At 47.3% G+C, this 13,924-nt stretch overlaps 1 protein-coding gene across 1 annotated transcript in view; it reads right to left on the bottom strand.

The window, feature by feature from the left end:
• Nucleotides 1–2,267: 2,267 nt before the first annotated feature.
• FGF12 (fibroblast growth factor 12) overlaps nt 2,268–13,924 on the bottom strand; it is an 87,145-nt gene continuing 75,488 nt past the window's right edge. Inside the window, exons 3-4 of the mRNA XM_009334085.1 lie at nt 11,291–11,489; nt 2,268–2,637 (exon numbers count right to left, since the gene is read on the bottom strand). Coding sequence (XP_009332360.1) covers nt 2,519–2,637; nt 11,291–11,489 — 318 coding nt within the window. The 3' untranslated portion in view covers nt 2,268–2,518. The remainder of the gene's footprint in view (nt 2,638–11,290; nt 11,490–13,924) is intronic.

Here is a 13,924-nt window from a genome sequence, read left to right as displayed (position 1 = left end):
ATTTGGGTTGCTCTCTAGTTTGTGAGGGAGCTGAAATGTAGGCAATGGATTGTATCAGACAGAGCATGGGGCGTGTTCCCAACCTGTACACGTATTAGTGACCTTGCCCCAGTGTTGTGGGACTCGGGGCTCTGAGGAGGGCAGGAGTCACTCCGACACGACTGGGAGCCACGGATAAACCTCGTTGGTGCTTGCTGTTGGCACGCAGGCACTGGTGCCCTCTGTGTCCCTATAGCATGGAGGGGCTGCCAGTAAGTGCAGCATTAGGCGGCAGAGCCATGGGAAGAGGCTCTTTATTTCAAGGTTTCAGCTTTTCAAAACACAAAAGGACATGCTTGAAATTCATTTCTTCATGCTGATCCTGGGAGTCTTCCATAACCTTGAAATTTGGCTCTCTCCTTAGCTTTCCCCACTTGCTCTGTGCCTGTACAGAGCCGCTCACCAAGCCCTGCCGCACACCGGCACCAGTACCTGCCGCGGGGCTGGAGGTGCCCGGGTCAGCAGCTGCTTTGCAAGGAGCATCACGGCCAGCCCAGGCACTCCCCGTCTCCCGCAGCCACAGCAGCTTTGCAGTGTGTAGGCACCGGCTGGCTGAGGCATTGGCCGTGGTAGCAAAGAAGCCTCAAGAATTAAGGTGGTATTTGGTATTTCATGTATGCCCATAATTTATGAATGACACAAACACTCCCACCCGGCTTGCAACAGCAAGGCTTTAGGCTGTTTCCCCTCGTATAATGAGCTATTCTGACCCGTTAACCCTCTCCAGGCCCTTGGGCGTTTGCTCGTTCATTTTGCTTTTCACCTCTCGCAGGAGATATAAACACGGCCTGAGCAGCAAAATCTTCCCGGCCAGGGCAGCGCCTGTTTTTGTAACAGCAACTGTATCGCCTCTACGATTTGCTGCTCCTGCAGGCCCTGGATGGCGGAAGAGGTCAGAGACTGAAGTTAATGTGTGTGGGGAGAGAAAGGGCATCTGCCCGTTATCGCCCTGTTTCAGTACCACACACGGGAGCGAGGGTGTGCGGTTCACCACTGACCCCACAAACTACAAGGAGAGAAAGCACCAGACAGGGAGATACTTGCAAATCCCCACGAATGCCCTAGTTGCTGCGGGTGGGCTCAGCGCTGAGCATCCATCACCCCGTCGCCCTCCTCCTTGCCGTTCCCTGTCTGTGAATTCGTTACCTCTGAAGTGCTTCTCCAGCAACTGCAGCCCCGGCGCTCACGAGACACGTAACCCCCCCAACCCACACCCAGGTTGGTGCAACGTCTCAGGGGTTCTCATCCCGTAACAGGCTTAGCGGCAGTAAGGCTTTGGATCAGAGGGGTTTGTAGTCGCAGCTTTGAACATGTGTAAAATGAGATGTGTGTGGAGCCTTAGCACATAGGGAGAGCCCGGCTGCTAGAAGGAAACGGCAGCATCTCCTGCCGTCTCCTGCACAACCACCCACGTTCCCCTGCAGCTGCCCTCTCCTCCACACACCCCACCTCTTCCCTCCCCACACCCCTCTTGCCGTCGCTGAAATCTCTGCCACCCCCTCACGTAGCACATGCCTCCTCGTTTCCATCTGACAGCAAGGATTTCAGTAGTGTTTCTTGCTCCATTTCGTATTTTAAAGGAAGCAGCCACCCCTCCTTCCCTTTATCTTCTAATTCTTCCCTAATAAATACGATCACTTCATCCTGCGAGACCTGAAAACCCATTTCCAAAATTCCCCTGGCAACTAATACAGTAAAACAAGCCTATAAATATAAATAATTATGATAAAAAGGCATAAAATGCCAGACTTGGGTCAAACATACTCACACAGTGACACTAGCAACAAATAACTACACAGTGTTTGAATGCAGATGGAAAAAGCTGAATACAGAGTGGCTAGTTTGTTGCTCGTAACTGTCAAGACTCCTAATTCGGACAGGCCATATTTTATTGATAGCAGAGCAAACACAGTCATAATCCATCCCTACCTTTCCTGCTTTGTGAAAAATCCCATCCATCCCCAGGGAAGCAGTGATGGAAAAAACAGTGATGTGAACGTGAGGTGAAAGTATAAGACAGAAAGCACAGTCCCAGGCTGTGTTTCCCACGTGTTGCTCGCACATCATATGCTAAGTTCAATTTTCCAAAAGCTTTGTTTTATTTTTAAAGGTAACATCTTTATTATTATTATTATATTTATTAGTTGTTATCATTATTATTATGCAGAGATGAGATATTTTTTTCCCCCTTTGATCACAGAGCAAACAGTTTGCTTTTGCAAATGTTAATGGAGTCCTGATTTAAAACATTTTTTTCTTCACTTTTTTGTTGTTTTTGTTTTTTAAAACGTTGCAACAGGCAGGATCTGGGGTTCGATTTCCTCGTCCTACACAAAGAAAGATTGTGGAGTTCGGACTCCTAGCCACTACCGGTAGGTCCTGCCTTGCTCAGTTGTCGTCGTCTCAGTGTGATTTCGCCAGGTGGGGTGGGTAGGTGGGTGGGAGGGGAAGAGTTGGAAGAAGGGAGGGTTTTTGTCAGCTATGTCGAGTCTTGATTAACAACTTTGCCTCCATTCATGGTTGGTGTCCCTGAACTTTTTCTTGAGCGTCCTTGTTTTTCTCCAATTTCATGCAGCGATGGCTCTCTGTACATGCACACTGCAAACAGAAAAGACACCCATTAACAGCCCTGAAGTCACAGGGTCACATTAGTGACCATAATGAATTATTTCTTTGTATGTGAGGCTGAAATTCTAGCCCCAATACAAACACACACACACACACACTTACAGAAACCTCAGTGACCCAGCAGAAGATCCTGTTACCGAGCAGGATCTGTTACCTGTCCTCGCGGCCGGTCAGCTCCTCCTTCTGTCTCTGGATCCTTCCAAAGGCACAGATAGAAACAGGGGTCTTCTCCTTTCTCACAGAGAAGTCTTTCTAGGTTTTCTGTGCTTTACTGTTTTTTCATGTTATATTCATATACATATAAAATAAACACTGCAGTTCACAGCACCGTGTATTGTCTCGAGATGCTGATTATCATCTAATAACAGGCCCAAGAATTATCCAGTCCCCTCCAACACGAAGCCCTTCAGAGTCTGGAATCAAAGCTACGCTTGCATCTGAGCCATCCAAGCCTTCTGGGTATTAAGCTCTGGATCTGGAAGTGGTGACTCAAGCCCATTTGGCTCCTTCAGCCAAGAGCTGAGGTCTGCTCTCAGCACTTCTTATTTTTTTCCCCTCTAAATCAAGACAGCCAGCCAAGGCCATGACCAGACACATGGGGGTGAGTTCAGTGACAACAAGCCAGGAGCCATCTCAGCTCCGCATGGTCACCTGGTAGCACCTGAGAACAAGGTGGATGAAGGGCACCTTGTCTCCAGACTCTGGCTAAGCAATGTGTGTCCTATAAAAATGTACTTGCTGGAGCCTAGACAGCCTGAGAAGGCAACGTCTGCCCAAGACATGGCACATCCCACGTCCTGTGCAGCATAAAGCATTTATCCAACTCACCATGTGGACTAAGTCCTCATGGCTGTCCTCATGCCACGTGAGGTGTGCCAGCACAGGGGCACATGCTGAGAGGCTCAGCGTCTCACACCAAAGGGAACATCTCTGATGAGCTCATCGCAAATGTGGCGGGGTGTAGATGTGATTGAAATAGTGAGGCATCTCAAGGGCAGGCACATTGGAGTTGAGAACTTGAGGGAGGTCCAGGCCGCAAATGTCATGCCCGGATCTTTGCAAAAATTAGGATAGAAAGAAATGATTGTGTACTGCTTTATTTTGTAAAGCTGTCACGTCACAAGCAACGGCACAGAGCTTAAACACAGGGGATAGAGCCCATCAGGTTTTGGTTCTGGGTAAACAACAAGAACAAAATTTCAAAAATTATCTGAAGAAATGAAAAAAATACCCCATGTATAAAAAGGCAATGTAAGCGCTTATATTTATAATCTCCCCTGATCTGCAAATAAATCCTGGCAATTAGAGGCAGGCTGCAAATAAAATTATTGCTCTGCATTTCACTCCTAGCTAGATAAACAGTTATAGCAGTGTGCAACAATACAGGACAGAGATAAAGTGCAGTCAACTGTGTATTAATAGGATGGATATTGCATTGAATATATGAGCAGTGAAAAAATATTACTTTTCCCATAGAGCATTTTTCATGCAAGGCTTTCAAAGCAATTTAAACACACACACACTAGCTGGGCCTCCCAGCGTGGCTGCAAGGCAGGTACTGCTCTGCAAACTGTTATTGCTACTGGAGCCATTTTTTGATGAAAATGAGAAAAAAAGGGAAAATGAATGACTTGTCCCATGGGCCTGCGCCAGGATGGGCAATGCCAGGACTGCCCGTCAGCTGCCCAGACTATCAGTGCTGTCTGCATGCTGCAAGGAAAGTGTGTAGCATGGTGGCAACAGAAGGAAAAGGGATCTCACGTACCCGCTCAGCTGCTGAGCTGCCCCTCATACCTTGGTGAGTGTCACTTAACAACCCGCTGATGGTGAATTTGCCTGTTGTGGCTAAGTACCTAACAAAATCTTAAAGAACAGTATGAAAAGATTAACAACTGAGGAAAACCTGTGCCCTTGTGGTTTCTTAGCGTGAGTTGCAGAGCCTTTTGATGACACTGAGGATGCACATCACTTCTGTGACTGACCTTACCTCTGACGTGATGTTTGCCCAGCAGAGTTGGGTATTTGTGCCAGCACTGCCCCAGTGCCCCTGATGTCCCATACACACAGTTCTGCCTCAAGTGCAGTGCTGTCTTCACCCTGACCTCTCTGATCCCAAGCTGGAGCTGGAGGGACCTCCGTGAGCTCTTGCCCCAGGCAGCTGCACGTACTAAGCTCATCTTACCTGCATCCATCCCCAATACCCCATTGGGCTGGGCCAGGTGCTTAATCACAAGGGCTGAGCCTGAGCGAAGCCCACAGCAGCAGCACCACAGCACGTTGCCTTTCTTCAGCTCCCTGCCTCTCACCATGGCCTTTGGGCAAAATCGTTGAGCTGCTAACAAGGCCCACAGAGTAATGAATATAAATCAGGCCACAGAAGTAAACAACATTTGCAGCTAAAAATTAAGGAAACCCTGTACTTAGCAAGCAAATAGGGCAGGAATTATGAGTTTATCTTCCAGTCTAGTGCATGATACAAGTACTGACATGGGGCATGGCTGGAGGCTGCTCACATTGTGCTTTTCAGACAGAGCTGTCAAAGCCTCTGTACCAGACAGGCTGTGCCAACAGACCATGCCAGAAAATCTGTAGCAGCATAGGACAAGTGTATTTTCAGTATTTACATACACCTACAGTATCAGTGCACACAGTATTTATATGGCATCATGCACAAGACAGTGCCTGGATATCCTCCTACACAAGAGGCTTGTGCACATGTGCTGATCTACGGCCATTGCTCAGCGGCGGCTGCAAACCCGCGGGCACCGCAACACGCAGGTGTGTGCACACAGACACAAGGGTGTGTACGCACACAGCCGCACACGCATGGCATTTTAAGGACAGTGTGACATGTTGTGCAACACAATCTCTTGGATTGCAGTTTGTTACTCCTTGTACCGAGGAAGCTTGAGTGAGTCACGCGCGGAGATGTTAGTCATGGACCAGGGAGGGGGGGTGTTTGCAAATGGACCATTGTGAGTGCCCAGATCTTCCCAGCTTTAAACTAAATCTTTGTGGTTCAGGACCAGCACTCACTGACAGGTCTGTTCGGGGTCCCTGCGTGTGCATGTGCGTGTGGAGACATACTGTCCCTGTCACCTGCATCAAGGTAAGCCAGCAGCAGTGTGATAGTCGGCATGCCCAGGCGCTTGGGAGGTCTGCTGGTGCACACAGCACAAGGCAGTTTTGGAAGGATGAGCAATTTGTGTAGAACAAGAGTCCCTTCCCTGCTTTGCCTTGCTTCTCCCACCCACCCACACCCACACACCAAGCCAAATACAGCCCTTAATGTCTGGAAACCAAGCTAATGCTTTGGAGCTTCAATCAGATAATCAGCTCCTATGTCCCAGATTCAATCAACACATCCATATTCATGCTTTAATTGGAAAGTGCCCTTAGCTTGATCTGCTGAGGAGCCACAGGCATAAATGGAAGGGGGTGAGCGGCAGTGGAGCTGTGCCGATGTCTGGTTCTTGCGGCTTTCGATTCCCTGCTTCCCTCCTAACCAGCAGTGCCTACCATCCGAACGCACAAGGAAACAATTTTGCACAAAGAAACAACGCGCAAATTAGGCAGGAAGGAGACTGGAGGTGCAAGCAAGGGGGGAGGGGGCGGTGGGGAGCATCCTTCCTGAAGGCGAAGGCATGGAGGGGGCTGCCTGTCACCCAAGAACAGCTCCATCTCTCGCCTATGCGCTGGCACAGGATCCCAGCCTCATTTCTGCTTCCCAGGCATGGCACTGGCACACCACCCACACGGTGGAACCGAAATCACCCTGTGCGGCTTCCCTGGGCTGAGTTTGGAAAGCAGGCACCATTTTGTGTCCTGATCCTAGCATTTCTCACTTGGCATCGCTGCAAGCTGAGGAGGTTCAGAGGATGCAACAAACTCCATTTCCCCTCTCTACAATACGGGGAAAAGCTTATTAAAGGACCTTAGATATATCCCATCCATCCAGCTTCACTCCTGGCTTTCCCTGCCCCAGACCCTAGCGAGTGAGGAGGAACCAAATTTTTCTCAAGTTGCTGTTTAAGCAGGTAGGCAGGTCGTTAGCCCGGCAGGATCGCAACGCGCCCCGACAGCAGCCTGGACCGGTGTCTGGGCAGGGCTGGGCACACAGCCTCTGGCAGGCAGCCCGGGAGACGGCCCCTATCCCTTGACGGATGCCACAGCTCAGGGTGTCGGTATCTGCAGTAGCGGCTGCATTAGCTAATGCTTCGGTGGAGAGAATTAATTGTCTGAGCAGCAGCTAGGGGCAGGAGGGAGGAAGTGATTATGCATCCTCGTTTTCTGCCTCTAATTACTGTGTTCTAAACCCGGTCCCAGCTGATGCATTTCAGAGGCATTTGAGCTCACGTCTATCTGGCGGCTAAATGTGCAGGATGCTGCCAGATGGAATCACAGTTTGTTCAGGTAAGAAACACAGCACAGGATGACAAAAAGCCAAGCAAAAGCATGGTTAAAATACATTGCATTTGCCATCTAATAAGATGATTAGGAGTTTGATAGATGAACAAGTGAGTTAGTGTGGGATTGAAAACATACCAAAGCCTGCTCACTTGAAAGACAGACCCAAAAGAGGAACTGTGTTAACAAAGACTGATAAAGAGTGTGGGGTTTGTCTTTTTTTTTAAAAAAAGAACACTTTTTAGCATGTTTTGTGGATTAAGGTGATACCTTTGAAGCATTTTCACTAGGCCTATCACATCTTCCTACTCAACAGTGTCTTGTACTTCTTTGCAACATCTGAGGACGCCGCTTTAGCAAAACTGGGATGTTGCATCCCTGGGAAAACACACTGGGAAAGATCTGGTTGCTGTTCCTTGCACACGGATATTCACCAGTGGTAATAAATGGATCAGACTAGTCATTAACAGGTCACCTTCATATCTGATATGTGTTCATTTCATGAGGGCTGAAGCAGTGTGAGTTTGGAGTTAGGGGCAGCTCTGCTGACGCAGATGGAGGAAGAGTTGTCTTCTGCTTTCTGCGGCCAGATTTGCCACCCCAAATGCGTTCTGGCTTGGGCCGGGTGAAAGATGAAATGTAGCTCTTTTGGGAGAGCAATCTGGAAATGATGTCTTCAGGGAGAAGGAAATACAAGTAACAGAGCACATCCACAATAAGCATCTGACAAAATTCTTACTTAAGTGACTGGAAAGGTCTCCCATTGTTTGAGATGGGTTTGGATATTTAAAAGAACAAGAGGCGCTGTGGACGGTAGTGTTTGTCCAGCACTAATCACTACAGACACTTAGAGAGACTGAAATTGCTTTAAAAGATTGCTTGGTGTCCAAGCGACAATTATACTCAAGCTAATTTCTTGTGCAGTCTGGTTCAATCTATATGTCTGCACTTTAAGGGCTTATTTAGCTCGAATTATCAGTGATCAGAAATAAAAATATCAAAAGAAATGTGTTGCGTATGTGTGTTTTTAACCAAAACTGGCACCACACAGTACATTAACTGCTGCCTGCCAGGCTGTTTGCCTTGGCTTTGCCTGTGCACAGATGGGAGAGGAACTTAATGTTTCCCCTGTTATTACTTAGTAAGTTTTTTGTGCTTTCATATTGATTAAGCTTACTGCTCTTTCAAAAAACAAACAAATCCTACCTACACTAAACCAAAAAACCCCTCCTACCAACCAAAACCAAAACTTTTCCAGTTGGTATCTAATGACTTTCGCACAGAACACCTCCAGCATCCTGATGACCTACAAGAGTCAAAACACTCTGTGGGATTAGCACAGCATAAAGCTGTAGCTGCTAAAAGCCATAAATAACAGACATACGTACACAGATACCACTGTATATATATGCACATGGACACATATGTAGTCCTTAGAAATTATCTGGGAGGATATTTCATATTTATTTATTAGTTTACTGCCCATTTGCAACTCCGAGGAGAGGACTTCTGAATTCAGAAAGCAGTATGAAGCAACGGGATTCAAATGAGCTCCGGGACCAATCTGGGCTTTTTTGTGTTGCCTTTCCCTGTGAACACTCTCTTCACTAAGCTGCTGCATAATTCTTCTGCACACGGCAAACTGGGAAGTTTCATCTCAGAGATAATTGCCATTGAAGTGGTGGGTGAAGTGATTCCTAGCAATGTATGTAACACCTCTCCTTCCCAGGGGACCAGATTCCTCCTTGCATACATTACTGTGTCAGCCATCGTGTGGCAGGGCTAACACTGGTGGTGGCACCGGAGCAAAAGGAAACCTGGGTGTGTTACTGCGGATGGAAGCTGCAAAGTACCGGCCTGAATAAGCAGCAAAGCCCACACGCTGGAGCGTGCCACAGTGTTTAGCAGAAGGGACATGCAAATATAGCAGGGGAGTGCTTTGAACACTTCCTTAGAGTCATGACAAAGAGAAAGAAGCTGTTAAAACAGGGAAGGAATTGCCCCTTTTCTGTAACATCTCTGCTTGCAAGCTCTGCTTGCGGAGACTTTGATGGATGCAGCACAGAGAAGTCACGTGGATCTGAGAGCGTTTTACTCCAATCCTCCCCACAAGCCTCTGCTACCTACAATGAATCTTAGGCTTGGGAACAGAGTCCTCCGTCTGGAGTCACAGTCCCAGACAGCTGAATGCTTTGGGAAGCTGACACGTGCCTTGGCTTGGGAGACTGCCAGCTCTTTGATGCAGCAGCACTCACAGAGGCTGACTGCAAAGCATGTGGAGGAGGGAAGGGGTGGAGGAGCCCTTAATTTGGCTGCCAACTTCCAAAGTGCTCACTCGCTCGGGAGGTTATGTGACAGCTGTGATTGAAGCAAGCGTGGGAGGATACAACTGCAGGAAAGGGAAGCTCTCGGGCTGGGCTGGGTTTTTCAAAATGAAAGCCAGAGCGGCATTTGCTGCAATGAGAACTCCGCTGTGGGTCAGGCACCTCTATTAAGGCAAGGCTTTCCACAAGGAGAGCCACAGGAATGGCCTAGTTTAATGCATGCAGAAGACAACTATTGAGCCATTCAGCAGACGCCATGCACGCTACGTCAGAAAAGATGCCTGGATTCAAAGGAACCCAGTGATCAGTGCCAACACCCAGCCAGGCAGCAAAGAAATACCAGGAGGAGCTGGAAACCCAGCTGTGAAAGCTAGCGCTTGCCAAAGACTCTCCTCCCAGCCAAGGCAGGAGAGGAGGGGACAGAAGAGAAGCTGGTGATCTACCCCATGCCTGAAGCAGGACCTGTTCCTTAGCAAAACTCGATGAGGGCTTAGGGCACCAATCCCACTAATGCCTCAGATAAACAAGAAAAGGCTGCCAGCTGCAGAAAAACTGTTGAAAGCAAGCAGAGGACAAGAGGCTCCAGGCTGTTTTCTGCTCTTCCAACATCTCTATCTCCTGTGCAAAGGCTGCAGATACTCCGGGAATGCTGAGCTGAATTTCCCTCATTGTGCTTTGCTTCAGTGGCACAACAGATGATTTCAGCCTGCCTTCCTGAACTGTCCGTTCACTCACACATACATGCACATTCGTCTGTCCCTGTGCCTTAGCTGGGAAGCTGTTAAAACAGCTGCTAGTGCATGGACTTAGCTGTGGCCTCCACCACTTGTGAGTGGTACCTGTCAGGAAAGCATCGGTTCATTCCTTCTCTCCACGCGTCCAGCCCTGACCCCACAGCCAACATGGGGGTAGCGAGAAGGGGCATGGAGCTGTGCAGCCGAGGCCAGCCCCAGGCTGCTGTCCCCCTGAGGTGGCCACTGACAGGTCCGAGATGGGGTCAGAAAGGCATACCTAGTTTGGGGATAGAAAAGTAGTGCTGTTTCCAAGCCAGAGAAAAAAAGAGGTCTCCTTGTTTCCAAAATCACGCTAGTACCTGTTCAGTACTAGGCTCATCACACCACATCTCTCCGTTATCAGGGGCCAGCTCATAAAAAGCAAAATGCCCTGGCACAAGGCTGTGGCACATTTCAGTAGTGTACAGTCAGCAGCAGGAGGGCAAAACTTCAACTCCATGACTTTCACTCAGGCTGTGATGAAGACGTATGGCATGAGAGCATCTCATCTAACTTTGGACACCTATGGTAGAGGTTTCTCTACCCCCAGTGACTAACTAGGATGTCTTTACAAATGAGAAAAAAACAGATTTAAGTCATCTTAGGGTAGACATATAAAGTACATCCACAGCTGTGCTGGTAGGACCCATTTCTCTCCTGTTACTATAAACAGAGTCTCAAAGTCTAAAATCAGGTGAGATAAATCCTGTCTCTACTGACTCTACATGGGACTGGAAACCCACTGAATGAGTTGGGAAAATCATCACAGAGACCCCCACATTATGGTCACTGCTGGCTTGGATTCCTTTTGAACTGCTGGCCGCTCGAGGGCTGCTTTCCTTTTCCAATAACTTCCCATGTTGCTTGGCTTTTAAACTCATCCTTTAGCAACCCAAAGCTGAGAAACCCCTTTGGGATGATGTGCAAAGTTTATTATATGGGAAGGAAAGCAGATTAAATGCTAACAGTGCAGCCCAGCACCTTCCTGAAATGTTACAAACATTGTCCTTGCTTTCTGGTCTTGCAGCCCAAAACCCCCATCCAGGAAGCCCCAAATCTGCAGTTGCAAACTCCCCCTCCCCATACCCCACTGATGGAGGGAGCGAGCAGATTGCATACCTTCAATGGGTTTGGGTACAAAATGTGATGAGGGTTTGGTTTTTTTCACTCGGTTTCCCTTCATAATTTGACCTTCTTTATTGAGTCCCAGGAACCACGCTCGGCCGGATTCTTGCTGCCGGTACAGCGTGGAAGAATAAATAACGTAGTAGTTTTCAAAGACAGATTCCTTAAATTTGCACTCTGGTGTGAAAACATCCTGCAGTGAGAGAGAGAGAAGACAAAACAATGGAAGGAATTAATCACTGATCTCCTAAATTAGGCATCGCTGAGTGATACACGATGGTCACGCATTGCAGTTAGTTTAACAACAGAAAACAACAGGCGTCAGCAATACCAGCTCCCAGCAATAATACACATCTAGAAAACTCCCCACTGAAAGGGACAGCTCTCCTTCCCTGGCAGAGCTGTGGCTTGCAAAACAGCCTACAGTGAATCGGCTTGAAAAATATGCAGAAAAAGTCAGGAATTCGTCAGGATTTAGGCTGAAATACTAAGCAAAAAGAAAAAAAAGAGAGCTGAGAAGCAAAGAGACAGCCTTGCTGCTCATCTGCTGTTCCCAAAGCCTTCCCCTGGCTTTGCTCTTACCTTCCCTGTGATGGGCAAGAAATGTGCAATGGTCGTTGTCTAAAACATTGAGGTTTCTTCAAATTCTCATCGGCAAAAGGCAGTTTATCAGGGGCATTTAAGTGGATTCAGAGAAACGGGAGTACAAAAACAAGTAAACAATTTATTTATTTTCAAAAGCGACGGGAGGAAATGCTGGCACAAAGCCTGGAAATCTTTCTATAAAGAGAAAGAGGTAATTTTAAAGATTTCTGACACAAGTATTTCTTCAGATACTGAGAACTAGTCCCATACCTGCCCAGGAACAGAGGACGCATGGGTCTGTCCGAGACATCCCCTGAGCCTGTGCCGGCTGTGGGGGTGGCTGTGCCTTTGCCACTTGTGCTGGCTTTGCATAAAGTCTCAAGGAGGAAACTACACTCAGCTATGGACCAAAACCTATGTCCCAGTAACTTTTCAAGACTTTTAAAAACAGGGAAATATTAAACCTCTTTTAAAAGAGCTGGCTGGCCAGGGGACTCTGTGGCAGTGGGCTCCCAAACCTTCACTGAGGCAGATGTGGTTGTTGGTGGATTGGTTTTTTTCCCAGACTTTGATTTTGAGCAGAAAATTCATCCTGGGCAAACAAATTCTCCCACTGGGTTCCTTAAAACTATGACATTCTTGCAAAAAGAGCTCAAGCCACAATGAATATGCATTTTCTGAAGAAAAACTGTTTTAACAAAAAAAATTCCCTTTTTCTAGGACCCAGACGAGGTATCTCGGAGCCCCGTGAGTGAATGCAGGTGCTGCTACAGGAGAGCGATGCTCTCTCCCAAGCCCTTGCCACTCAGAAGTCTTCGGGAGTTTCTCCAACCTTGCTAATGGAAAACCCATGACCAACACTTAAGCCAAGCATCTGGAGTAATGCCAGATATTTACTGCAGACCTCATTTAAGAGTCAGTATTTTGAACATTCAGCAACACTGAGGTATGTATTCCCAAGCACTTTGGGGATTATATAAAGTGTTGCTGGTCTGACAATAAATCCAGCGTGCAACAGACCTACGGAGCCAGGCAGGCTTGAAGCCACAGAAGATAAAGCGCAGCAGAAAGTGCGGAGCTGTGCTGCACACGTGAAGTTTGCATCAAACATTAGCGCCACACAGATAAAAACACCATCAGCCCAACGGGTCATTTTGCCCTATCTGAAGGAGTCTTCCTTGCTGGAGAAATAAATATTTTAGGAAGAGAGTGAAACAAGTTAAGAGAGATCTCGATGACTTAGAGCACTATAAAATAGTGTTTGAAGTAGCTTCCCAAAAGATCAGTGTTTAAGCGCTTCTTACATCTGCCCTTTATCTCCAGGCTTTGTCTTGCCTCGGAAGACGCAGCTCACCAGGGCGCCGGGCAGTTTGCAGCGCCTGCCTGCGACCGGCTGGCCCGGGGGCTCTCCTTGGCATCGGGCCCAGCCAGCAGCAAACCCCGCGATGGAGAGCGCCTCTAAAACCACACCAGACAACCCAATCCCCTTTCCCATGCCTTGGATACTCCATCAATAAAAACTTATTGAAAACATTCCCCTTAGGAGGACGGAAAACTTGGTAGGCTGTGAGGGGTAGCTACCAACTTGTCCAAAACGTGGAATTTATTGTGCATGACATATGTGGATTTTCAACGTCTGTTTTAATTTCAGCGTGGAACAAAGACTTTTTTTTTATTTTCAATGAAGCAGAAATATAAAAGGTAATGCATTTTGAAAATGTTGTTTCATAAAGAAAAAAAATTCAGATTTTTTTAAAAACTCATTTAAATTCAAGTTTTCAGGTAAATATCTATTTTTAAATTACTGCAGTATAATATTTGACGACATGCAGCAGTAGTTCATAAAAGCAGATGCCGTATCGTATATCCACTTGTACCGATAAAGCAACAAAATTATGTTATATTAAAGCAGATGTATTTAAAGACATCAACTTAACAAAGATTTAAGAAAAATAAAGAAAAAATAGTGATTTCCTTTAAATGTTTAAGCTCCCCCACAAGCAAACAAAACTGTCCCATTGTTTTTGTGAGTTGGCTGGTTGA

The sequence above is a fragment of the Pygoscelis adeliae genome, unplaced genomic scaffold, assembly GCF_000699105.1.
Source record: "Pygoscelis adeliae isolate BGI_AS28 unplaced genomic scaffold, ASM69910v1 Scaffold161, whole genome shotgun sequence".
In the NCBI taxonomy this organism is placed as follows: domain Eukaryota; kingdom Metazoa; phylum Chordata; class Aves; order Sphenisciformes; family Spheniscidae; genus Pygoscelis; species Pygoscelis adeliae.
Note: the sequence above shows the minus strand (reverse complement) of the source record. Positions and strands in the feature narration are given on the sequence as shown.